This window comes from Paramormyrops kingsleyae, chromosome 17, assembly GCF_048594095.1.
Source record: "Paramormyrops kingsleyae isolate MSU_618 chromosome 17, PKINGS_0.4, whole genome shotgun sequence".
Taxonomy (NCBI): domain Eukaryota; kingdom Metazoa; phylum Chordata; class Actinopteri; order Osteoglossiformes; family Mormyridae; genus Paramormyrops; species Paramormyrops kingsleyae.
This window is the reverse complement of record NC_132813.1, coordinates 18,289,511-18,316,000: the sequence shown is the minus strand read 5'-3', so window position 1 is coordinate 18,316,000 and position 26,490 is coordinate 18,289,511. Positions and strand designations below refer to the sequence as shown.

Here is a 26,490-nt window from a genome sequence, read left to right as displayed (position 1 = left end):
TGTCAGTGACGAGCCGCCTCGCATCGTCACCGCGTGAATTGTTGCTCCCCATTGATCAGCGGCGGGCGGGGTCTCGAGGGGGCGGGGTCGAGTGGTGGCGTCATTCCGGAGGAGCTGAAGATGGCTCCTCACTGGGCTCCTCTGGCACACAGATGCGTCAGTTTCCAGCTGCTGGACCGCAAGTTCATGTTGTGAGCAGGAGAAAAGGAGGAAGACCAAAAGCGTAGCGGCTCTGAGGGGTGCAGCTCTCCGCCCGTTGCTTGCCGTTAAGCAGCCTGACCAGTCCGTCTGCCATGGGTTCGGCCACGGATGAAGAATTTAAAGAGAAATTGCTGTGGAATGTGAAGCGGGAGGTAAGTGCCTCCGTCCGTCTTTCCCCGTCGAGCCGCACGCCTAACGCTGCCTGGTTCACACCCGACGCGGGGAATCGTGTCGCTGTCAGCCGGCGCCGGTTTAACCTGTCCGTAATGAATGACAGCTCCATCGGTAGCCTACGTTGTCCCCCACTCGCAGCATGTTTATTACTATAAGTTTAACATTAACTCGTTATTATTCCTTGCCATCTTGTCACCATTTATTTCTGAGACTTCGCGGGGAGAGGAGTCTTGCGACCGTTAGCGCTGCATCCCCCGGTGGCACTTATCCCTGTACCGGAGCATGATGTCACTGTCACACCGCACTAATGGCACCTCTTCACCACTATCGTGCACAACGAGGATCTGCATTTAAATGTGCAAACGTTAAATCCGCAGCCTCGTAAGCGTTTGTGCGGCACTTGTGAGTGGCTCTCTCCAGCTGTGATGTAGTCTTTGTGCAAAGGAATTTTAAGGTAAAACGCCTTTCTAATAAATATCACAAAGTAGGCTAAACGATGCATCTGCCGATTGGTTGTAACATGAATGTAAATGTGAGGGTACCGTGCTCTCCGCTGCCTTTTCTTTAATATCTCCCCCGATGGTTCCCCGGTGCGGAGGTCGAACAACAGGTGATTAAACAGCCCCGCCGTCGCCGGGCAACTAGTTAAAATGCGACCAGCGCTTTTATCGAAAGCTTCCCTGTTCAAACAAAGCAAATCAATGACTGGGGCAGCGGGGTTGGCGACAAAGTGAAAGAGGCGTCTGCTCTCGGAAGGGCAGCAAAGATGCCAGGCTTGTATGCCAACCGGCGTGTTTCTCCTGGGATATTCAACGGAACACTTCAAGGTTGCCCTGTTTTGTGACGTATAAGTTTAAATGGTACCTGCACTTTTTGTTTAAACATTTGATCCTGAAATCAGCAGGAACAGTTAAGTCGTGGAGTAGTCGTATTACCTGGAGTAGCTGTCAGATTTCACTATAAAGCCCAGCTTTGGGAATAGCCCTGGCTTTTGGAGCAAACAGAATTTCCCACAAAGTTTCTTGGTCAGTGTATGGCAACTGGTATCTTTGTGTAAGACAGAAACAGGTCTGAATACCTTATTTTAAAAAAAGATTACTCACCACAGTCTGTGAAAGATTAATTAAAGGGGTGTATTAATAGTCACAGTCCTGTCTTGTGTGGGTCAGTCCTGAAGAGTGTTCCTGATTTAGGTCACCATTAATCATAGTGCACAGTCCATTCATACATTTTTTTTTGTGCTAGTTAGTGTCGTGACTTCCCCCCTCCCCCCCAGTGAGGAGCAGCCAGTCTTCCATTCCCTTCCCTTCTTCCACATTTGCTCCCATGAATAATTGAAATGCTCTTGGTTCTGCGGTTGAGAGTGGGGTCAACGCCCAGACGCCTGCACCAGCGCCGCCTGACACCAGCCATCAGACGTGGGCTCATTATTCGAACCGCTATATATCTGAGCCCAGCCTCAGGGTGTCGTATTTCTATACAGTATCTCACCCTCCCAGCATCTTCATCTCATAAGACTTTCAGGCCACATGTGCTGCCTGTATCACATTGTCACTGTATTACAGGTGTCTCTGACATAATGTTTAGAATTGGCAGAAATATTTCCCAGCTCACCTATAAATGCTGAGCTCGGCCAGCAAAGATTACAGTACTTGCGCAGTGATTGTTTTTTTTTTCCCAGAATGGTGCTTGAGAGTTTATACGCTTTTGTGATTTTTGGTTTTGTTTTGCCTTTTTCTGTGTCCCTGTGCTGTGCTCATATCAATAAATCAGCTTTCTCTTGAACCAGACAAACATTTTTGAAAAATGTGTGTTAGCACACGTTTTCATGTCTAAGTGCCTGGGGACCGGGTTGGGGTTGGGATTAGGGTTCTAATACGGGAGTGTAGGTAATGGGGAGCACGTCCCTCTTAACAGGTCTCAGCGGTTTGTATGTATCCATGATTTAAAAATCTTTAGCAGACTATTCTATAGGAAACTGTTCCCACCCTGTTGATGTCCATGAGTCCTCTTCCTCCTCCTCTTCCACCTCCTCCTCCTCCCTCATGTGGTGGCTCTGCTGTAAGCAGTTGTCTCTTTAAGCCTTATCCATCCTCCTCTGTGTTGCTTGGCAACTGAAAGCATCAGCAGCTACCTAAGAAGATAAATTGCATCAATTGACGATTAATACTGTCAGAGGCGGCTCGCTCGGGGACAGGATGGGCTGCTTGCAGCCCCGTAGTCCAGCTTTTCTCCCTATGAAGCTCTCTGTCTGGTGAATGTTGTGTCCATCTTATGTTTGTGCATCCTATTGGCACCGTACTTTTAATTGTTGTGTTTCTGCTATGGTGAGCAGCTACATTCTGCTCTACTCCAGTTATACCAGTCTACCCCACAACATGTTTTCTCTCCTGCCGGTCAGTCCGTCTCCACGAAACGATGATGGTGTCATCTCTTGCCTCTGAGATCCCCTTTCGCCAAGTGTCACGACTCTGCGTGACTGCCAGCAGCTCAAAGCTGGTGAGATCCCGCGGCATGGCAGAGAGCCGCCTGTGCGCGACGCGGCCCCCAGTGGCCGTGTCCAGCATTGCGGCTGCTCAGCAGGGGATGCCCGCGTGAGATGTCAGAGCCAGCCAGGCCTGCCTGCATTGAGCTCTTATGAGTGGGTAATCAGACGTGTCATCTGCCTCTCCTGCCGGCAGAGCTGAGTGCGTGGCGGTCATGTTGGGGGGGGGGGGGTGTCACTGCACTCCTCTGTGCTTTGGATGGAGGCGGCAGTCGAGCGCACATCCTCTGCCGAGGAGTGGGCTGAGCACCCCAGAGTGATACACGACACACCATGCTATTTATTTATTTGTTTGCCACACAGTGCTTTGTGGGGCCTGACAGAGGTGTGTTTATGTGAAATTTAGCTACTGAAGAAATCTTTTGTTTTTTTTTTTTGTTCAGTTTTTTTATTGCGGCATGTTTACTGTTGTCAGAGCTTCCGATCACTTCAAAAATCCATTGAGGGGTTTAGTATCTTTATGGTGATAATTCCATGCTCCATATTAACAGTTAAACAATTAAAGTATGTAGTCTTCACATTATTGCTCCTTTTTGACACTCCTGTCCCATACGGCTTGCAGGTAATTCCCCCCCCTCAGGTTGTGCTGTATTGGTTTGTCCCTGCCCCCCACAGTTGCATTGGTCTGTCCTTCACTCCCTTAGATGGCCCTGAGCCTTTGTCCCACCAGTCACCTGCAGTCTCTTGCTGTCTCTTGTTTGCCAGTGTGTGGCTTCCCAGGGTTGTTTGTTGCACTGGTTTTTGGACACGCCCCCCTCCCCAATGCTCCTTTGTTGCCTGTCACTTTACTGGCATGTTTAAGATTTGTGACAGGCACCCTAGTGCTGTGTTTGACTGTCCGGCTCACCAAAAAAAAAGTCTTTGCGCTCTGCTTTAGAACAAGGTTTTCCATGCTCTAGTGAGGTCTTGGAGACGTGGCACCACACACCTTCTGCATGTGTTTGTGTGTCCCGTGTGCCGGCCTGGCTTGGCTTGGCTCCCAGCTCTGCCTCACCATAGCGCTGCCGACATACCGTAGCATTGCTGAAACAATTAACAGCTGTAATGATTCAAGAGGCTGCAAATTAGATACCATTCTTCGCTGCTGGAAGCTCTATGGGCCGCTGTGCAGAGTGCATAGGGAGGGGACCCCTGTTAACTGTGCGTACCCTTCTTACTAATGGCCGTAACTTTATAACGCAAAAATTCTCCATATACTGTATAACCGTTTCCGCATTATAGTATTTATAGCTACAGCATGTGCCTGAAAATTTCGATTATGTATCATATAATTATGTTTGCAATTGTGTTGTTGTGTTGTGAAGCATCATCCATAATATTATCGATTTATCACAGTAATAATTATTAAAATCATGCCTGTTAAGCAAACATGTTGTTACCAAACTAAATTTACAATAATGATCAATAAAATATCTCAAAGGAGATAAATTTACAGTTATAATCAATAAAACGCATATCTCTCTAGCCAAATATCCATTATTAATCTAATATAACTTGTCAGTGAAACTATTCTTATCGACCTAAGTACAAGGTTATAATCCATAAAATGTGGCTATCGAGCTGAATCTGCATTAATCATCTAATAAAAGATTTCAGTTATAGCTATTGTCAAGTTAAATGTAAACAATTATTATAATACCCTAATAAATAACAACATATATTTTTAAAAACATTTGTTGAACTTGGGGAAAAAATATATACAGTGATATACAGTGAAACTGTCAGAATTTTTAAAAATACCCAGATACTAATTTCTGGTAATACTCCCCAGTACTTCTTCACCGTGACACCTGCAGCTGCTCTCCTGCAACTGCTCGCCTGTAGCTGTTCATCCATAACTGCTGCCCTGTAATTGTAGCTGCTCCCCCGTAACGGTAGCTGCTCATCTGCAGCTGCTTCCTCGTAGTGGTAGCTGCTCCCCCGTAACGGTAGCTGCTCATGTGTAGTTGCTCACCCATAACTGTACCTGTCCAGCTGTAACTGTAGCTGCGCCTCCATAACTGCTCTGTTGTAACTATAGCTGCTGATCCGTAACTGTAGCTGCTCTCCCATGACTGTAACTGTTCGCCCATAACTGCTATCCTCAGAGGCTAGGAGGCGAAATGCCACATGCCCGGCCCACTGTGAGGTTCAGCCCAGACCCTGAGTGGCTTGGCTACTTGCAGAAGAGGGTGCAGGTGCCAACCTAAACATTCCCCATTCCCCACCCCTCCTCTGCTGCTGTTTGCCTGCTATTAGTTCCTTCATTCCTTCCTTCCTTCCTTCCTTTCTTCCCTTTTTCTGGGCTGGTCTGTACTGGACTGTAATCTCGCATCTGGTGACTGTCTCATTGTTTGAGAGAAGCAGCCTGAAGGGTGATCTGAGAGTACAGACTTCACAGCCTTGCGGTAGCTAATGGCCCAAAGGCGGCATGCATTTACTGTATCACTCCATTTGTCCCTCCTGACTGTGCGTCTGACTCTGACTCCTTATGTTTCTTGACTCTCCTCTGCCTTCAGTTTAAAGCTGGTATTCCCTTAATTCTGGCACCTTGTGTTCTAGACATGTGTGCTTGTGCTTGTGTGTTTTACTGAGCATGCAGTTACCTGCACACCTGCCTGATGTTCATTCACCCGCCTGCCGTTTTTTTTCCCCTCCTGCGTATTGTTGGGGGAGGGTGTTTTGAGTCGGTCCCCAATTTGATCTCTTGTGTTTCATGGACGTCATCGGCAGGATTTGTTTGTTTCTGGCAAATCCCTGAGATGCCACCCCACGCAGAATAGCCCATTACCCAGCAAAGCCCCCATCAGCATGGGGGGGGGGAGGGGGGAATGGAGAGCCTTTTGCTTCTTGGTCTTGCGCTGTAACAATAGCTCACAGGCAGAGTTAATCAAATGACAAGCTCAGTCCCCCCTCAGCCCCCTTCCCACTCTGCCCGTGCTGCAGATGATGAGGGAGGCTTTTACCACGACTAGGGAAATTGTAGGTTATCAGTGTGTTTCTGCTGCTGCCACCAGAATGGCCTCATAATTGTCATGATTGCGGCGAGTCTCAGATTCCGTGAGAGCACCGTTTTACCACGGACGCAATCGCATCAGCAATTAGGCCCTCAGTCATGCCGGGGGGGGGGGGGGTCCTGGTTCATGAGAAGACGCGGCTTCCTTCACACTCACATCGCAGTGTCTGTATGGGCGTTTCGCTATGTCTGTTTTCGTCTTGCCTTTTAGGATGGCTTTGTTTGCCCTGGTGGCCAGAATGGGTGGGTGTGTCTCTTCTGCCAGGGTCCTCCTCCTATTTCTTGATGCCACGCCCAGCACCAGTCTGGCTCCAACACACTTTTCCCTGCCGGCTGATGGTGCGCAATTTTGCCGTTACAGGTGAAGCGGATCATGGAGGAGGCGGTCACCAAGAAGTTTGTGCACGAGGACAGCAGTCACGTGATAGCTCTGTGTGGTAAGTAAGCCTTCCTGGCCTCTGCTGGTGTCGTTCCTGAGAGCCCAGTGCCCGTAAACATGCGTGCCTCTGAATGGGGCCCCTTGGTGCCGCTCCGTCTCTTGACGTCACATCATCACCATCATCATTCCTCTGCTGATGCATCACAAAGGTAATAGTGACCATATCTGCACAGCTGCCTGTCACATACCCTCAGGCGCGGCATCTCTCTGCACGCTTCTTTATCCCTGGACCATCTCCAGCCCATCTGAGCATCACTGACATGTCAGTCGCGCCATGGGGAAACGCCCCTCTATTTGAAGCCAGTTCACGTCAACCTGGGCCTCAAAATCAGGGGCCCTTGGTGCCACCTTACTACGGTCCCCCCACCTTTATTGCAAAAGATACTCTAGACATCTCTGGAAGTCGTGGCCCGCCCAGTAGTTCTTGGTGCTTAAAATTCCCTTAGTCCCCAGATGATGCTTTAATCACATTAGTGGACTGGACGTTTCACTGGAGATTCCTCTGCGGGAGGTGTGTCGTTTCAAATGCGGCTGTCAGACCTGCAATTACAGCCCTGCGCCCTTTCCTGTTCTCTTGCATGTAATTGATTATTTGGTGTTCGTTACAGAAGCATTAAACGCACAGTGACAGTGTGCAGGTGTGCAGGCCGCAGTGAAGCACCCGCTAAACGATTAGCTTACTGTGGCCTTTGACACTCTCACACTGTGTCAGTGTGACGTCTTCCAGTCACCCTGAGGTTGACGTGGCTACAGGTCCAGGCTGACATCCCAGCGCAGCATCAGTCACGGTCCCATCTGGAGGCCTGTGAGTCCCCCTCACCGGCAAACGCGGCACTGTATGCAGTGCGATTGGGCAGTGCATGTGAAGCCTGGTCTTCCACAGCAGATTGTGTGTGCGGAAACGACCTGTAATAAATCAAGCAAAAGCAGTCGGTGTGTCCTGGGTATTATCTGGCCGGCACACGGGCAGGTGACAGGTCTCATCTTGATGACATCATGACCACTTATGTCTCTATGACTCTATGCCGCTTTGATTCGGCTGCTGCCCCCCCCCCCCCACCACTTTTTTATAGTCAGGTGCTCTGTGATGAGCTTCGGTGCCTCATGGCTGCCTCATTAACTGCTCACGTCCTCTTCCCCTACGTGACATTGAAGCCCCAGCTGGAAAGGTGGGGATCTGTGCGTGATGTTGGCATAGCAGGCCCGGGGCAGGGTTGGGCTTGGCTCCGCTCTCAGCATCTGGGCCCCAAGCCCCCCCTTCATTTGACCACATGCCCCTAGGTGCTGTTGCTGCCCGCTGTTTTCGGGCAGTGACTGGTAGACCACCCCCCCCCCACCCCCAGCCCTCTCCTCCAGCACGCTGAGTACACGCTGTACCACCATCTACTCCTGTGACGTAGGCACATTAGTCAGAGGGCGCTGTATGTGTGGGAGCCTCCCGGTGCCGCTCGCCTGTGTGTGTCTGCGCAGAGACGTGCTGCCCACCTGCATGCGCGTGTGGCTCGCTTGTGTGTGTCTGCTCAGAGAAGTGCCGCTCCCCTTCATGCGTGTGTGGCTCGCCTGCATGGGTCTGCGCAGAGCCGTGCTGCCCACCTGCATGTGTGTGTGGCTCGCCTGCGTGTGTCTGCTCGGAGAAGTGCCGCTCGCCTGCATGGGTCTGCGCAGAGCCGTGCTGCCCACCTGCATGCGCGTGTGGCTCGCCTGCGTGGGTCTGCGCAGAGAAGTGATTCTGGTCCAGCATGACTTTGCTGCAGTAATGCAACGTGAGCATGTGAGCGTCTGTGTTCCTGTGTGAGTGAATCGAGACATTTCGGTAGGTGGGGGGGGGGGGGGGGGCAGCTCCAGCACCTCATGAATATTCAACATACCTGGCAAATGCTGGCAGTTATGACATGAATACCATGCTTTACTATAATAACTCAGTCTCTCATTGTCTGGTAATGTCTCATACGGCCTTGACCGCAGCCACCGCTGGGGAGGCCATCCTGCTGGGGGTCAGCATCCCTGCTCCATGCTTACATTCCGGTAAACTGGAGCCTGGATACCTTGCTGGTCCATTTCGGCATGGGCTGCATATGCTTGTGTCCCAGGCGGCCGCTGCTCCGCTCCGCGTCAGCTTTGCGGAGTCACATGCTTGCCTTTCATGGGTTCTAGGGCTGGGTTTCGCAACGATGTCACGATGACTAAACCCCCCCCCCCCCCCCAGTATGTGGTTTTTAATCAGGCAGGTGACAGGTCTCTAATTACTGGCACATGGTCCCTGGGGGAGTCATGCCTCATGTACTTGTGTGCAGTAGTAGAATTAATTGTGTGTGATGAGCTGTGCACCCAGGAGAAGCCAGGGGTGCTGACACCCCCCCACGCTCTGGAGGAAAGGGGCGCATGCCCAGTGTAAGTGAATATGTACAGGAATATAGATTGTGTGTCTATTGGGGGGGGGGGTAAGCTCATCTGCCTGTAGCCTTTCTTTCATTGGCTGCCACTGGGCTGAGCTCACGTTTGTGTCGAATCCGATTCGTCGACATAAAGCCTGATGCAAAGGGAACATGCTAAGTAACAAATACAGTGGTATTGAAATACAGTCATTCTTTGCCCTAAATGTAGTGTCAGGGACTACAGGACAGTGTGTATTTATTTATTTGAAGGATAATTCACTGATAGTAATTATATGTGTCATTATTGTTTTGGTTCAAGATTCTCAAAAAAAAAACAATGATCCCTTTGAAAGTAATGATGTAACGGAAGCTGTCATTATCATAGGTTGCCATGCTCACCGGCGGTCTGCAGGCATCGGACTTGCCCCTAGGTGGCGCTCAGGTGAAAGCAGGTCTAGTTGAAACCCCTACCTGCGGTAAGCATAACATGACCTGTACCAGCGATGAATACCATGAGCTGAGCCCCCACAGGGGTGCTCATGTATCCATCATCCTCTGAGCAAAGCTCTCCCCCCTGCAGGGCCCCATCAGAGCAGCCAGCCTGGTTTTGGGGTTCATACCTCTTGTCATTTGCCTTCAGAACTTCAGAACTCTGTCTCTGCAAAACGCAGCTCGTGTCCGTCTTTTTTTTTTTTTTTTGTGATTTAGGGAGTGGGGTGCGAGATTGGAATATAAAGCACAGCCTTCCATCTTAATCTTCTGGGGGTGTTGTGGCTATGAGTCACAAAGTCAAAAAACACCCCCCCCCCCCACCCACATTACTCCCGCCTGCGTCTTACGCAGCTGCAAGTTCTTCTGTAACACATTCAATTTGCTGTCTACAACTTTAAGTCGTGGCTCCCTCTTGGGTCTTGGGGCGGGGGGGTGGGGGGTAATCTGCTGAGGTTCTTGTCCCCCAGCCTTCATTAATGATGTCTCTGTGTTAATTAGATCAGCTGATACGCTCAGTGGTGCATCGAGCTGTAGTCTCTCTCTTTCATGTTGTCCTTCTGCACCAGTTTTTATTCCCGCCTTGCTGTTATATGGCCTTCGTCCTTAACCAGGATTCTGGCCCCGGGCTGGTTTGTGTGTCCTCACCCATGTTCGCGCTCTTCACCTTGGCTGGGAAGTGTGTTTGGAAAATGGCACCTTGGCACCTTGTACCTTGTGTGTGTGCGAGTGGGTGGGTGTGCAAGTGGGTGTGTGTGCATGCAGATCGCTCTCTATGCATGTGATGTGTGCACAAATAAAGGTGCGGGGGTCAGGATTGGCCGTCGCCGTGGGCGGCGGAGTGTGTCCGCTCTGCGGTGAGTGGGTGTTCCACCTGCCTCCTGGCTGGGGGGGGGGGACTGCTCAGTCATTATGTAAGAGCTCAAATGAGAATCATCGTCTTTGTTTCACAACAGGACCTCGTCAAGCATTGGCCTGGGCTTCGCTCCCCCTACCCCCACCCCCCCCCCCCAGCCATTATCTCCTGCTCTTTGAGCATTTATCCTGCTTCCTGTAATCATGTCACCACTGGGGGGTGCCCCCCCTGCTCGCCCCATGTCTTGTTACTGCCTCCCATACACTGGTTTTGCAAATGGCTCTGCGAGATAATTGCAATAAACCCCTCAGTAAAAGGCACTTAGATGATTCACCAGCTCCGAAAGATTACCCCAGATCTTCCCAAAACCCCTTCCACCAAACCAGTGACGCTAAATCTTGTATCACCCAGTTCTGGATTGGTCCTGGATTACATTCAGCGCAGATCTTTGTGCTGACTACTCACAAAATCTCACATGATGCTTGGTGATTTAGCTCAGAAAGTTAAGCCTGTTTTATATGCAGACCTCAGACTTTGATTATTTTATTTACCTTTGTGAGAAGGTTGGGTAAATCTACTTCATTTAGAGAAGATCCCATCAGTATGGAGCACAGAGGTGCAGCCTCAGCAATACAAGATCTATTAGCACCAATGTAGCTTTCCCTGACCCTGTTGATCGCACCACTGCATCTGTCCAGGTGAGCTATCAATGGCCCTTCCTGCTTCTCGTTGGGGACTGTGACAGATGTGTGTTGCGGCACTGTATGTGGTTGTATTCCAGAAGCGTCTCGCAGTGGGCTGTCTCACAGTGGGCTTGCAGTGGGCTTTCTCGAGGTGGACCGTCTCACTGCAGACTTTCTCACTGCAGACCGTCTCACAGCGGCCTGTCTGAAGCACTCTTAACCTCTGCTTTCTTCCCCAGGAAAAGGTTCCTGCAGTTTAAACGTGTGTAAATGTGGTAAGATGCTTTGAAGAGTCTGCACAGTGACCCCCTCCCCTCTCCTCCAGGCACGGTGGAGGCGTGTCTCGGCCACCAGCTGAAACGCCGCGCTGCTGGCTTCCTGCGCAGCGACAAGATCGCCGCTCTATTCACCAAGGTGGGCAAGGCGCATGCCACCGCTGCGGATGTGTGCCGGAAGGTGCAGGAGCAGCTGCAGCAGCAGGCTGAGGCCACCAGGTTAAGCTCGCCTCCCCGAACCGCCGCTCCCTTTCCATTCCTCACCTTCCGGCGTCAGTCACCTTAGCGATGTTCGCGTTTGTCTCAAAAACTAACGCTCCACCATGCAATGTTTCGGTTGGTTTGTTCGCACGCTGTTGACTCGACCTTTTTCACAACTACTGTCGGTCCCCCTTGCCCCTAGGGGGCGCCGCTGGTGCCCCCCATAGTCCTGGGCTGGACTTGACCATTAAAAGGTCCTCTGTCCCGTCTTCTTTGCCTCCTCTGTCTCTGCAAAGGTTAACTGGTGTTGCCTTGGTTACATCGACACGGATCAGCATCACCCGAGCGCTCGGAGATATCCTGAGTGTTTTCTGCAGGACGCCTAGGGGACTACATTTGAAAAGGAAAAATATCACCAGATGAATAATGGGGTAGCCTGTCACGACTCTCCAGTTCTGCATTTGGGAGCATCTTACGGGGTCGTGACTATTTTATATTCTGTTGTTTTCTTTATCGGCTTGTCGACTCTCCACTAGGCGTTTCCGGAAGGTCTGAAATGTGATTAGGTTGCAGGGACGTCGTCCCACGTTGGAGAAGCAGATCTAATTTGCCGTTAAATTAGGTTACTCGATTGCTCATGTCGGAAAACAGTCTCACTATGAGGCCGCGTGCATCAGCTGGCTTCGGTCCGCTTACATCACTGCGAGGTCCGCAAGGGACCAACAGAACAACTGCAAAAACCTTTTGTTGTGGTGACCTATTGACTGACTGATGTTACAGGGCGGCGCCTTACAAGTCAGACAAATCACTCACGTTAACCTTAATACAAGGTGAGAGCTTGTATAAGAAGCCCTCTCCGTAACTTTCACGGGTCTTGAGTTCCGAAATGCACCGTGTGCTGACGGTTTACAATCAGCCGACATGCTGAAGGGTAGATACACAGCAGGGCCTGCTAAGCAGCAGTCAAAGTTCCCCCCGAAGTAGGGAACATCAAATTCACTGAGGATGCTGCTCTTTCTCTGTCTCACACACACACACACACCAACACACATGGTGGTGTCGAGGTGCTCCCAACGGATCTATGCCGTTACTGGGCTCCCCTGCTCGCCAACCTTTGCTCCGCCCCGTTCCCGGCCTGTAGAGCGAGAGGGAGATTAATGGCGAGGCCTTGCTGTTACAGAGGGACTGTCATGGAGGATCTCTTGATGACGTTCAGAGGCACCACAGCTTACAAAGTCTACTTTCCCAAATCTCTACAATTTCAATCGCAGTGCCCCAGACAGCTGAGAATTGCTTAAGGCCAAAAGGTTTACTTTCTGTCATTCTAGGGTCAGATTGCATGTTGTCTACGCCAAGGGTTGGTTGTGCCACACTGCCACTCTGTGGTAGGGCAGACTAGTGCAGGACTGTGCGATAGTAAAGTGGTATGTGTAAGTAGGCGTGGTGTTATAACCTCCTGTACCCTGCCTTCCTGTATTCTTGTGACTGTGCTCCCCCAGGAGAGTCCAGAGTGCGGGACCTGAACCCTTGAGGAGGCAGGGCTCGTCTGCAGGTCGCGCCCCCCAGCCTCTTTCCGCCCAGGCTGTCAAGCATATCTGGGTGCGAACAGCGCTCTTCGAGAAGGTTCTAGACAAAGTGGTCCAGTACATTGTGGACAATTCTAGGTACCCCCCCCCCCTCCCCCGCACTTAATCTCTGGCAGTGCTGGGTTTTTTTCCAGCCTCCTTTTTTGGTTCCTCATTGTCTTTTCATTAAGTTGAGTCTGTCTCTGCTTTTCAAGTAAGTACTATGAGAGAGAAGCCCTGATGCATGACCCCGTCTACGGACCCATTCTGGCAGCACTTTTGGGTGAGTGTCACCTGTCCCCTCTCCCTGTGGCTTACTGCAGTGTGCCTGTTTGGCATGCTGTCACTCCTCCTCCTTCGCTTTCTCTTTCCTGCCAGTCGGCCCTTGTGCCCTGGAGTACACCAAGCTGAAGACGTCTGACCACTTCTGGACCGACCCCTCCGCCAACGAGCTGGTCCAGCGGCACCGGATCCACGGAGCCCATCGTGGCCAGGAGTGCTGCCATGGCCGGCGTCCTGCCCTCGGGGTAAAGGCACGGGTCCCACTGAGGCTCATTCTGGGCTCCATCCCGACGGCCTTCTCCAACCCGCTCTGCTCTACCTCTCTCACCGCCCTCCAGATCCGCAAGCGCCAGTCCAGCGGGAGCATGTCCGAGGATCGCTTTGCGGCATCCGCGCGAGAATACGTGGAGTCCCTGCACCAGAACTCACGGACGCATCTGCTCTATGGCAAGAACAACGTGTTGGTGCAGCCGGTAAGCCGGGGGGGGGGGGGGTGCTGTGGGAGGAGCCACTCTTCACCACATACAGTGCTGCAACACACATCTGTCACAGTCCCAAACGAGAAGCAGGAAGGGCCATTGATAGCTCACCTGGACAGAGCCCTCACTCACACCACAGGATCTCTCCAAGGTCTCTAGCGCCCCCCCCCCCCCTTTTGCCCTACGGAGCTCTGATAGTTTGCTCCGATTTGCTGTGGGAGGCCGTGGGAGGAGGTGCTGCGCTATGAATGAGTCGCAGTTGGTTTGGTTTTGGCCAGCAGTGTGGGGACTTCAGCCGATTGATCCACGCTTTTCCTGAGTCAGCGACTTCCTGCTTTACTCTGCCTCCCACCTGTCCTCCGTCTACTTGCCTCTGATCATATGCCCCCCCCCCCCCCCCACATCACGGTGTGATGTAGACTGAGGGGACCATAAAAACAAAATGGCAGCGTGGGAGATCCCTCTCTGCGTCCCCAGAGATCCTGTTCCTCAGTCTGTCAGCTTCACAGCCACTGCACGTAAACACGGCTGCTTTCAAACTGCCTCTGAGATAAGCGCCCCACCCCCATGGCAGCGTGGTAGCTGATAGTTCTGCACCACGCTTGATTGGGACAGAAACGCGTGAATCGATCCTGTAAATTACCGGGGCCAACTGGGACAGAGGGGAAGATTTAGCTCCAATTGGATTTCTGTGTGCATCCTGCAATCCTGTAAATCCTGCCTGAGAGCAGGTACGAGCATTTTTCAGCAGTGTGGTCAATCTCTCCCTCTACACTTCCCACCACAGAAGAAGGACATGGAGGTACTGAGGGGCTACCTATCCCTCCACCAGACTGCAGACACCCTCAGCTTGAAGTGGACTCCAAACCAGCTGATTAATGGCACTCTGGGAGACTGTGACCTGGAGAAGAGGTACCCCGACCCCGTCTCCAGTGCCGCTCTCCGCTCTGCCATCGCTTTGGTGTCCTCAGCATGCGTCTCCCTCTTTCTCTGCCTCTGCAGCATTTACTGGGACTACGCTCTCACTGTGCCTTTGAGACAGATCGTCTGCATCCACTGTCACCAGCGGCGTAAGTAGCATGTGTGTAAGTGGAGTAGCACGTGTGAGAATGTGCCATCCTCTGAGAACGAGCTTTCCACATGAAGACGGGGAAAGAGACGTCGTCTGTGAGACACATGGGATACAGTGTGCATCAGATCCGGATGCAGTGCTTTTTGGATAGAGGGGGATGCAGTGATAGGCAGTGGGATTAGTGTGCTAGTTGGAGCTGACAGGAGCGGTCCTCCAACAGGTGGTACAGTGCCTACAATAGCTCTTCACAGAGGTGGATAGTTCAGGTCCAGAGAGTAAAAGTCCAGTTGGGTACTTTGTGACTGTGACTCTTTATACTCAGCTGGTTGGTTGAAACAAAATCTTAGTCTGGACTTTTACTGTCTGGACCTGAATTGTCCTCTGGCTCCATACTGCGGTAGTCATACCCAGCTGGCCCCCAGGTGTCCCGCCATGGGGTTAAGGTGTCTTCAGCTCCAGTAGGGCGTCTATGTGGTAATGGAGCACCACCAACAGCTCCTTTTGGCCCTGAAGTAGGCATCAGAGAGGCAAGCCAGGCAAATTCGTTTCCCCTTGAAAATAACTTTAGTCCAGCAGTGATTAAACTGATCATCAGCAAAGTGGTGACATTGGTGTACAAGCTGGGAGGAATCGGACAAAAGGTGGTGGTTAGCCGCGGGTGGTTAGCCGCGGGTGGTTAGCCGCGGGTGGCTCACCTTCGGCATCAGCGCAGGCCATGTCTAGGAATGCAGGAACAGGATGGCCCTCCAGATGTATGGCAGCCAGCCATCAAAGAGGCCTCAGAGGCTGGTGAATTCTGCATCTGGCCATCCAGGTCCTTGTGACTGATCCCAAACAGTAGGCTCATCCTGTGGAGAAGCATGTCTAACGTGTCCCTGGTGTAGGGGACCTTCCTCGACTTGCCTGGTTTCTGGGTAACCCCATGGGCCAGGCTAGCCTTCCTTAGGTCGGGGGTGGTGAGGTGCTGCCCCTGCCTCCTTTGATATGGCATTGGCATTGTGGACCCACTCAGTGACTTCAATCATCTTGGTCGATGTGATGGGTTGCCTTTAACAATACGCACTTTGGTCATTCTGGAGCAGGGCGTGAAGGAAATGTTCAATGGCGACCTTCTCCACCATCTGTTCGGGGGTGTGCCGATTGGGCTGTAGCCAGTGCTGTACACTCCTGAAGAGCTGGCTGACCTAAGCTTTTACCGGCTGGTTGTTGTTATATATTCACTTATTGCTGTTGTGTGGCTATGGTGGGCAAGCGCGAGGATCTCAATTTTCTTGGGATCATCTTCCTCGGAGGCCATCCTGGGCAGGGCATGGAAGGCAGTAAGGAACTTCAAAACAGGCAGCACCCTCAGTCGCTAGTGTGGGGATCAGGGGGGCACCTGTCGGACGCTGAGTGAGAGCCTCGAGATGGGCGGCCAAATGCCGGTCCGGCTGAAAGGATATTTGCAACTGTTAATGGAGCAACTCTGCCATCGATGCTGTCTCCAGACCTGCCTGCATAGCTTCCATTCTCCACCAATTGATGGGACACGCTGACTGCACGGGAGTGAAATACCTGTTTGTCGATTGACTGCCAGGCACAATTAATTTTGTTTCCGCACGGTTCTGGTGTAGGAATTGACAGCGGCAGACTGTGGTACTGAACTCCCAGTGGATTCAGTGGGACGACCTCCTGTCATCTGACCCGAACCATTTGTCGGACCCATGTCAATGTTGTCGAGGAGACATAGCATCAGAAACTATAGACATGACCTAGGATTGTCTCGCTTCATCAGCCTTGTAGGTGCTTCCAAGGAAACCTCCATCCTCCTTGCATGTTTTGTACTGCGTGTGTTTTCTGAGGTTAGCACATGAAACTTCGGGCTTCAGCAGGTGTTAATGACTGACCTGCCGCTGCCTCCAAATCATCTCCCTGCCCCGCTCTTCTGTTACTGTTCAGAAGATTGTGAACGACGTTGCTTGAAAGACGAGTGCCTCCTGGTCCTGATGTCTTCGTCCCCAGCTCACTTTCTGCCTTGAATTCCTGCTCACGTTAGTCACGTTCAGCCTGTCTCTGTGCACCCCCGCGCCCCCCCCCCCCCTCTCCACAGCTGACTGTGGTGGGACCCTGGTCCTGGTGAGCCAGGATGGCATCCAGCGGCCCCCCCTTCACTTCCCCCCTGGAGGGCACCTACTGGCATTCCTATCCTGCCTGGAAAATGGGCTGCTCCCCCGAGGCCAGCTGGAGCCCCCACTGTGGTCACAGCGTGGCAAGGTGAGGCCCGGTGGGTGGGGCTGGGTGAGGATGGTGGGTGGGCGGGGCTGGGCCAGGAGGGTGGGTGGGTGGGGCTTTCTGTTTGTGCGTGTGCGATGAGCTTAGCTATTAGGATTAAATGACATTCTGGCAAACATCGGCCCTTGGGGCCCGACGGACGCTACTTGCTTCGGCTGGTGTACCCGAGACAGACAGCCCGTTAGCATACCTTAATTAGCCCCCCGTGGCTACGGCTCATCCCCATCAACATGCTTGCAGTGACTGTCCAGCCGTTGACTTAGGTGTTGTTTTGACGACAAGCTTGCAGATCAGCTGGGCGTGCATATTGGGGGGTGCGGCTGCGTCACCGTCTGGGATTGATGGTTAATTAACAAGCAGCGGGTACTTCAGGGACCCCAAGTGCAGGCTGTATGTAAAGGAGCAGCCCGTCGGGGGCTTGTGATGCTGACGAGTCCTTTCTGTCTGTTGCTGTCTGCTTCAGGGATAAATGTTTTGCTAAAGATCTCTTTTCAACACCTGGTATCATTTCCTTGGCAGCCCGACCCAGCGTCTGTTTATGTTGTTTTTCATGTGTGTATGTTGATCCCTCAGCTGCCCAACCCAGCTCCAGTAGGATGGTTTCTACCTGACTTCTTCTCACATGCCCCGTGTGTGTGTCTGTGTGTGTGTGTGTGTCTGTGCATGTGCGTGTGACCGGTAGGGCAAGGTTTTCCCACGGCTGAGGAAGAGGAGCAGCACTGCACGGCTGCTGGAGCTGGGCGGCGTGGGGCAGGAAGACGAGGTGGCTGCTGATTACGTTTTTCGCATCGTCTACCCAGGACATCGCTACGATTCCAGTGAGTCCCTTCAAGTGGTGACTTTGCACACCGGCCACAGTCATGTGAGCCCCATGGTTGGTGTTAACCAATCGGGATTCTTGCCTGTGTGTCACATGCTTGCTTACAACCAGTGGTGTTGAAGTCTATTGTGGAGGAAGTACAGAAATTCTTGGGGCCAAATTTCCATTTAGTTTGGGAAAGATGTGAACGTGCATGCGAGTGTGTGTGTGTGTGTGTGTGTGTGTGTGTGTGCGCGCGCGAGCGTGACGTGGGCATTCGGGGTGCTAAACTGTGTTTTCTTATTGCCCGAGCAGTCACTATAAACTACCACCACACGACAGGCAGCCGCGCCCCCTCGCTGGACGACGATGAGGAGGAAGAAGATAGACTTCACACAATGATCTCAATGATCTGCTCGCGGAACCTCACAGATCCTAGTGTCATGAAAGGTTTTTATCACAAGACCCTAACCCTCTTCCACCCCCCACTGCCTCCTGGTCCTCAGATCCCAGCCCAACCGTGCTGGCCCCTCCCGAGGGTGGGGGGGGGGGGCAAGTGGGAGTGTGTGGCAGAGGTAGGATCCTTTTCTGTCTTGGGTTTTTTCCCCCCTCCCATCCACTGATTCTGCGCTCATGGGCCTAACCTCTGTGTGTTGCCATGACAACAGTCGCACTCAGCACGGGAGTTCGGGTGACCAACATCGCTGCCCTGTTCAACTTGCGGAGGGTATCCGTGCACCGCATGGGACCGAGTGACAGGTGAAGGAGGCGGGTGTGTGGGGAGGGTCTGGGGCAAATGGAGAAAGGGCAGAGGAGCAACAGGAGAAGACTGGGAGCGTGTCGTGGCAAAGCTGGACACCCTGAAGTGCTCCACCTTGGTCGGTCAGACAGACAAGCAGACAAACAGACAGAGAAGTAGGCAGGCAGACAGACAGACAGAGAAGTAGGCAGACATGCAAGCAGACACAGGCAGGCAGACAGACAGACAGAGAAGTAGGCAGACAGACAGACAGAGTAGTAGGCAGACAGAGAGAGGCAGACAGACAGACAGGCAAGCAGACATACAGGCAGTCAGACAGTCAGAAAGATGGGCAGACAAACAGGCATGCACATAGGTAGATAGAGAGGCAGTCAGGGAGATAAGCAGGCACATAGGTAGACAGGCAGTCTGGATGAGAGACAGGCAGATAGGCAGGCAGACAGGGCTGACAGGGGTCATGGCTGAAGCAGCATGGAGATCTCACATGTTTGTTTTCCCCTTCACCTCTGCTTTCAGACAGCAATTGGATTTGCTCAGATTTCTGCAGGTTGACACTGTCCTATAATCGGCTGAACTACAGTTCTAAGGACCTTTGGTCAGTCTTCTCCTCAGTGGAAGTAGAGATCCACCCCCTAAACCCCCCCCCCCCTTATTATGGAATAAAGAGCAGGAGTGGATCTGAGGTTTCTAGCCCTCTAATACTTCGTGCCCCCCCCCCCCCCCCCTAATGTTCACAGTTGATTCTCCTTTAAAATGGTCCCCTTGTCCTCACACCGTAACGGGTTCAGGGGGCTTGTTGGTCAAAGAGAGGGACAGGTAAAGGACTCATGGAGGACTCCAATTGTTTGTGTATGTTCAGGACCTGTAGCCTTTCTACACATTCAGGACCTCCAGCATTTGTATGCGTTCTGGACCTGCAGAATTTCTGTACATTTAGGATCTGCAGCATATTCATATACATTCAGGATTTTCTATACATTCTTCTGATGCCCAGTGTTAGGACATTCTACAAAGCACCCAGTCAGCAGAGCCGGGGGGGGGGGGTGTCTTCTTCTCCTTGGAGCTGGATGTGACGCAGGAGCCCAGAGTGGTGCGTCCAGGTGTCCAGGCAGCCCAGTAGAGCAGACCGGTGTCTCTGCCATATCCTCTCACTCTCCTGTCCTCTGTCAGCACTGTTGGGTTTGGGTTCTGGCGGCCAAAATATGCTTCGATTATTTGCTCTGGTTTCCTTTGCAGTTATTTTTGTTTTTGAAAAAGTTTTTGTTCCATTTCTTCATTTGATTTTTAGTGCGACATGCTTGACCTTTGCATGTGATACCTGCACCTTTTTCAGTTTTTCTGTAGTCTGCATTTCTACATATTTCCGAGGAATTGACTCCTGTATATTTTGGTTTTTCACAGATTCTCTTGCTCCTTCGCTTCAAACAGTGTTTTGTTTTCCCTCCTCTGTTGAACCCCTTTTGTTTTCTGCAATGCTGTTCACTGTAATTCTTCACAAATTCCGGTCACCTTTCATTACAAATGTCGGGTCCTGTGGGGTTCTGGCGTAGTAGAGACATGGATCGTTCTGTGAACAGGGCACTGTAGCGTAAGCGGCTTTAAGTCACATGGCCATTAGGCGCTGAGGGCTCTGGAAACACCCGCAGGGCAGCTGCTTTCGTTTGTTTTTTCGACTTTTTCTGTTTACGTTCTTTTTTTTTTTTGTAAAAACCACCAAAGAGGCTTCTGTTTATGCCAGTCCATCAGCTTCAACCTGAAGAATTAAGGTGAAGAGCATTTTTAACACCTTGCTGTTCATTCGTTTTTTGTTTAGTGTTCATTTGTTTTCCACTTGCAGGTTACACTTCATTATTTCTTTTCGTTTGCTTCTTCATTTCAGTCGTCATGGTGGCTGTGCTGCATTCAGCATGGCCCAGCGCTGCCCTTCCCTGTGCCTTTCTCAGCATCGCTCTCTGCCGCCTCAGTCCTCGTTTGTGGCTTTGCACCTCTGCATCCCTTATGCTTATTATTATTATTATTATTATTATTATTATTTCAGTTGTTTTTTTAAGTGCCGATGCATGCATTTCTGATTCTCGGCTGTTCCGTTTTCTTAATAATCCTCGTGTTGTATGATTTTATAGCTGCAGAACGTCTGACATCGATGTATATATTTTTTTGTTTTATGTTTTTATCTTTTTGAGACGTTTTTTCCCAAAGCGTCTCAAATTAAGAATGTGCCAATCTCTACCTTAATTGAACTCGTGGTTGAGCTGAGGGGCCAGCATTTAATGCCTGAAGGGAAGCGCTGTGTCACGTGACCGGGGCGTGTGGCGTTTATCTTGCTGCTTGTGTTGTGGATGCTCTGCCGGGGCAGAGGAGGACTCTACAGATGCCTGCCTGTAACTGGCCACTTAATAACTAACTAAAAGGCAGGGTAAACTTTCTTTTCTAAAGGTGCAGAAAGCCCCCCCGTGATTGAAATGTGAGCCCCTCCCTCTTCCGCAGGACGAGGAGTCGAGAGGAAGCTGCCGCATGTGAGCTGTGGATCCTTTTAGCCACTGACCTCCCTGTCTCTCTCTCCCTCTCCTGCTCTCAGACCACGGGGAGACAATGGAAATGCCAGGCTTAGGGGGCAGCCCGTCGTCATGGCAGCAAGGAGAGTGCAGCAGCCACCTGTCGTCTTGCCTCTCCTGCTCCACCGGGGGCAGCAGCGCGTCTCTCGAGCTGCCCCCCGGCTGCACCTGCATTCATGACCGGTGAGGGCAGACGTGGCAGCCGGTCGCTCATCTGTGAAATCCCAGCTGCTTTGTCCTTCACAGTCTGCGTAGATGTATGGAAACAGAGAGAGGACCAGCACTGTTGTCACTGCACTAAGATGCACGTTGATTGAGACTTGTTTTCTTGGTGTAAATGCTTGACATGCTGCCTGTTAACTCTCCGTCGTCTCTGCCGTTGCCAGAATCCCACTGAAGATGCTGTGCCAGAACATGAAGCGCCAGATCGTGTCCCGCGCCTTCTACGGCTGTAAGTCGCCCCCTCGCGCCGGAGCGGGCCGGGACCCACGCAGCCCAAACGGCTTTTACAGCTGTACAGCGGGCCACCGCCTCCGAATCTCATCTCGCAAATTTGAATCTAGATCTGAACAAGTCAACCTAGCTGCAGGGCAGTTTGCCAACCCGGATGGGGGGGGAGGCAGCTCCAGGGAAAACGTGCCAACCCAGGGGGCCATGGGGCTTGACTCTTGTCCTGTTGAACCTCATAATTGCTGAGTTCCCATTTGAATGTTGCCTTTGCTTGCTTCCTGACACGTGCTGTCCTTGCCCTCTCAGGGCTGGCTTACTGCCGCCACCTGTCCACAGTGCGCACTCACCTGTCAGCACTGGTCAACCACAGCATCATCCCACCGGACCGACCTTGCGAGGCCTCGGGGGGACTCAGCAGAGACGTGTGGAGCAAGTACCAGAAGGACTGCAAGGTGAAGCTGGCCCTGCAGTGCCAGGCTCGGCCATGAGAGGGCAGCAAAGCCCACGCTTTCCTCTGACAACCCGGCTAATGGGGGCCCCTGCTCACCCTGCAGAACTACAAGGAGCTGGAGCTGCTGAGGCTGGTTTACTACGGGGGGGTCGAGCACGAAATCCGCAAGGAGGTCTGGCCCTTCCTGCTGGGCCACTACAAGTTCGGCATGGGAAAAAAAGACATGAGCCGGGTATGGATAGAGCGCTGTACACACTCCGAGGGGAAACGCATGTCTCTTTATGATGCATGTATGTCTGATTATAATGATTAAGCGGCAGGCACAATCGGATCTCCCTGTTTCTGGAAGCGTGACGGCCCTTCCCTGGAAAACACCATGAATCAGTTTGTAGTCACCTTCACGAGTCAGTGTGACCCACAGCACCAACGCTGATCAGTACAGAGCCTTCCCAGTTACCCAGCATGCCGTGCTCCAACTTGGCAGGCTCTGCCTCTGACACACGCTAGTCATCCCAAAATAAACGGACTGCACAGGCGATTATTTATGTGAGTTATAAATTGCTATAACAATGCTTGTTAATACAGAGTGAATAAACAGAGTTAAGGTGATTGTTTTGCTTTTGCTTATGATTTTGCTGTATGATGCTGTTCTGAGCGATAACCATATCGTCGGTAAATCAAACACAGCTTTGACATCAAGGGAGTCCCTCCGCTTCTGTCGAACTCTCGGGAAAAGAACGCAGGTGACCTGTGCAGCGGAGTCCCCGGATGCCGGCCGCACCGCGCCCCGTCTTGTCCCACCTGCCTCTGCCTGTTAATTTACGACCGGCCGTGCGCCTCCTTCAGATCGACGAGAAGATCGCTGCGCGGTACCAGCAGGTGATGCGCGAGTGGAAGGCCTGCGAGGTGATCGTCAGGCAGCGCGAGAAGGAGACGCAGTCCGCCATTTTCGCCAAGCTTTCCTCGGGCAGCAGCATCGACAGCCACGTCCTGCGGCTCATCCACCGGGACTCCACCATCAGCAATGAGGTGCGGGGGTGGTGCATCAGCTAGTCCACTGCATGGTACGGGGGGCAGGTTTCCTGACTAAGCCGTTTCCTGCCCTCAGGTGTTTATGTCTGTTGACGAGCCGGATGCTGCCGGCCAGGACACCCCCAGCGGGAGCGACTCCACCCCACCCCACACTGCCGCCGTGCCTCCTGCTGCCCTGGTGGAGTTCGACTCTCCAGACTCGGGACTCCCTTCCTCACGAAACTATTCTGTGGCTTCCGGACACTCTCAACTCATGTCCAGCATCGAGGACAGCCAGAGCCTCGAGGAGGAGCTTTTGGAGGATTCGCAGCCCCGGGGCATGCTGGGAGATCGAGGCCAGCAGGAGGCACTGAGCGAGGAGCAGCTCTGCAGCCAGCTGGACAAGCCATCAGCGTGCGGCGAGGGCCTCCCTGCCTCCCTGTCCTCCTACACGGTGGGTTGGGGGGAGGGGGAGCCTCCATGTTGGGCGCTGGAGCTACACAAACCTGCTTGGACGAGGGCCTTGAAATGTGATCCCACCTCCCGCCTCAGATCGAACTGCTGGACACGGTGGCGCTGAACCTGCATCGGATAGACAAGGACGTCCAGCGCTGTGACCGAAACTACTACTACTTCACCCCTGCCAACCTGGAGAAGCTGCGCAACATCATGTGCAGGTGGGAGCGCCCCCTATGGGAAAAGCTTAATGCTGCCCCCCTTCAAAAAGAAAGTACATAAGTGTGTGTGTCTCTCTCATCTCAGCTACGTGTGGGAGCACCTGGAGGTCGGCTACGTCCAGGGAATGTGTGACCTCCTGGCCCCCTTGATGGTCATCCTGGACGACGGTAAGTCTGTGAGCCTCACGCTGGGCTTTTCGCAAGGGTCTTACTGTGTGAATTCCCACGAGCCCTCACACGATGCTGAGCCGCGGCTCTTTGCACGCCCCCGTCAGAGTGCCTGGCATACAGCTGCTTCACACAGCTGATGAAGAGAATGGGGCAGAACTTCCCCAACGGCGGCGCCATGGACACTCACTTTGCAAACATGAGGTCCTTGATTCAGGTGAGCGGCGCCGCCCCTGACGGGTTTTTCATGATAACATCTGGCTCATGATCCTGAGGCTTCTTTTTCCCCCAAAGATCCTCGACTCGGAGCTGTTTGAGTTGATGCACCAAAATGGCGACTACACCCACTTCTACTTTTGCTACCGTTGGTTTCTGCTGGACTTCAAAAGAGGTGCTTCTTCACATCTTCTTTCCGGTGGTTTCTTTCCTGTGTCCCGCCCCACTGCCCTGGTAGCTTTACACCTCTCTCATGACAGAGCTGCTGTACGAGGATGTGTTCGCCGTGTGGGAGGTGATCTGGTCAGCCCAGCACATTTCCTCGCAGCACTTTGTCCTCTTCATCGCCTTGGCTCTGGTGGAACTCTATCGAGAGATTATCCGGGACAACAACATGGACTTCACGGACATCATCAAGTTCTTCAATGGTCAGTTCCTGGTGCTTTTGTGTGGAGAAATGCTTACCTTTGGTTATATGTTCATGATAAAATGTGTGTGTGTGTGTGTGTGTGTGTGTGTGTGTTTGTTTCAGTAGTGAGTATAAACACAATGTGTTGGCATGCAGTGATTGAGTGTGCAAGGGTTCACATAGTATTTAGTGTGTCTGTCTCTGACCCTGCAGTGTACTGAGTGTGTTTAGTGAGTAAGCTGTGTCTGCTTCTGATGCTGCAGTGTGTTGAGTGTGTAAGATGTGTCTGTCTCTGACCCTGCGGCGTGTCCCTGACAGAGATGGCTGAGCGTCACGATGTCCAGCAGATTCTGCGTATCGCCAGAGAGCTGGTGTATAAAGTCCAGTCTCTTATTGAGAACAAGTGAGGCGGGAGCGCGGGCCCCTGGGGCTGGGGGGGCGGCTTCTCACTCTGGGGAACCCCAGCCCACCTGCACCTCCACCCACGCCTGCCCTGCTGCCCAGGCAGGGAGGTAAGATGCAAACGAGCACAGCCCACGTTTCGACGACGTCTGAGGGCAGCCGCCTGGCCCAGGAGGCCTGTGTTGCCTTTAGAGAATCTCTTTAAGATTATTTTTAAAGTAATTTGCCTGTCACAGAATGAGTTGTGTAAAACCTTTGGAGTTGTCTGCATGCCTGTGAGTTTGACGACACTGTGACACAAGTTAAATGCTCTTAAAAACGACATATTTATGAGATCGTTTTAGATCATTACCGTTTACAGTAATGACTCTCTCCAGAGGAGCTTATAAATAATAGATCGATACGGTTGGTTTTGGGGAAGACAAGGAAAATCCATGCCGCACTGAATATCAGAGTGTAATGGGGTGAAGACAGAGCCAGTTTGCAGTGGGTTCCCCACCAGCCGGCTAGCTTTTCAGAGACTGTCGCAGCAGCACCAGAACTTACCATGGTGAGTGAGGATTTCATCGATCTACAGGAGTTAGCCTGCAACACAGCCCTTTTTAGCTGCCGCCTGTTTGATTTCCCGTACCCTGTGCAGTTCAGTCTCACCTGGCCATTTCTGTTCGGATGGCACCCCCTACTGGAGATCCCCTTTGCCCTCGCTTCAGATTCCACCTGATAAAAAAGAACTTGTTTTGTGACCAAAAGGACTGTGGCAGCCTCCACGTGCTTGTGATCCATGCGGCACGTTTCAGTCTTCTGCTCAAGGCCCGCAGTGTTGGGCTCTTCCTCCTTTCTGGATGCTTCAGTTTAGCAGCTGACCCTGTAGAGTGACTGAAAGCTAACTGCTAAAGTAGTCCACGCCTTCACCAGAACATTCCAAGTTTTATTATCCTTGTTTTTATTTTAAAACCACTTCTCGCACTTTGGACCAACCTGTGCCGGTGAACCCCTGCCCTACCCCCCCCCCCCCGAGAGGTTCGCTGTGCCAGGTGGGCATGATGGGACTTCCAGAGACGGTCCAGTTCCTGGACACGGTCTGTCACTTTCCTGCTTGCAGGGGGGGAGGGGGGGGTCAAACCAGCCCTCTAGCTGCTTTCAAATACCGAACGTGGTGTAGAAAGCAGAATTGCAAACCCCCCCATTCCCCCTTGAAGAGCTGAAGCCCTTGGTCCATGTACCAAAGCCCCCCGTCTGCAAAAGGAGTAAGGCGAACCGGTGCAGCGTTTCGGCCGATAACGACTGTTTGTTGGGCTACTCTATTCCATAGCCTCTATGAATACTGTGCTAAATGTTATTTAATCTCTACAACTGCTACACGCAGCAAATGCCTGAGATTTTTAAAAGAGAGAATGATTTTTGTAAAATGTTACTGGTTTGGGAACGCAGCCAGGTCCCGTACCCTACAGATCTATAAGCTTTAGCGTGGCAAGTGTTTACTTTGACTGTTATGTGTTCATTATTGTTGTGCACTGAATTTTACCCATTTCAAAAATTTTATTTTAAGAAACCAACTTTGAATGACCAGGTATGTATTGTAAAGGAAACAGTTTACCTTGAATGTAATATTTAAAAAGGATGTCTTATTAAAAATAACATTGGCAAACTTTTAGCAAGCTTATTCCATGGACAATTCAGAGACACCAAA

At 51.9% G+C, this 26,490-nt stretch overlaps 1 protein-coding gene across 2 annotated transcripts; it reads left to right on the top strand.

Annotated features, from left to right (window-relative positions):
- The first annotated feature begins 92 nt into the window (after nt 1-92).
- Nucleotides 93-26,448, top strand: sgsm2 (small G protein signaling modulator 2). 2 transcript variants are annotated; one of them, XM_072701442.1, is made up of 24 exons: nt 93-353; nt 6,277-6,352; nt 11,083-11,251; nt 12,733-12,897; nt 13,014-13,081; nt 13,177-13,325; nt 13,419-13,553; nt 14,347-14,471; nt 14,562-14,629; nt 16,721-16,884; nt 17,585-17,720; nt 18,017-18,151; nt 21,040-21,199; nt 21,403-21,467; nt 21,773-21,918; nt 22,021-22,149; nt 22,764-22,946; nt 23,026-23,382; nt 23,481-23,605; nt 23,691-23,773; nt 23,881-23,990; nt 24,068-24,164; nt 24,250-24,417; nt 24,717-26,448. In XM_072701442.1, the coding sequence occupies exons 1-24, from the start codon at nt 294-296 to the stop codon at nt 24,803-24,805; spliced, it is 3,162 nt and encodes a 1,053-aa protein (XP_072557543.1). In that variant the 5' UTR covers nt 93-293; the 3' UTR covers nt 24,806-26,448. The 2 variants fall into 2 exon arrangements, with proteins under 2 accessions (XP_072557543.1, XP_072557544.1); XM_072701443.1 differs by lacking the exon at nt 18,017-18,151.
- Nucleotides 26,449-26,490: the final 42 nt, after the last annotated feature.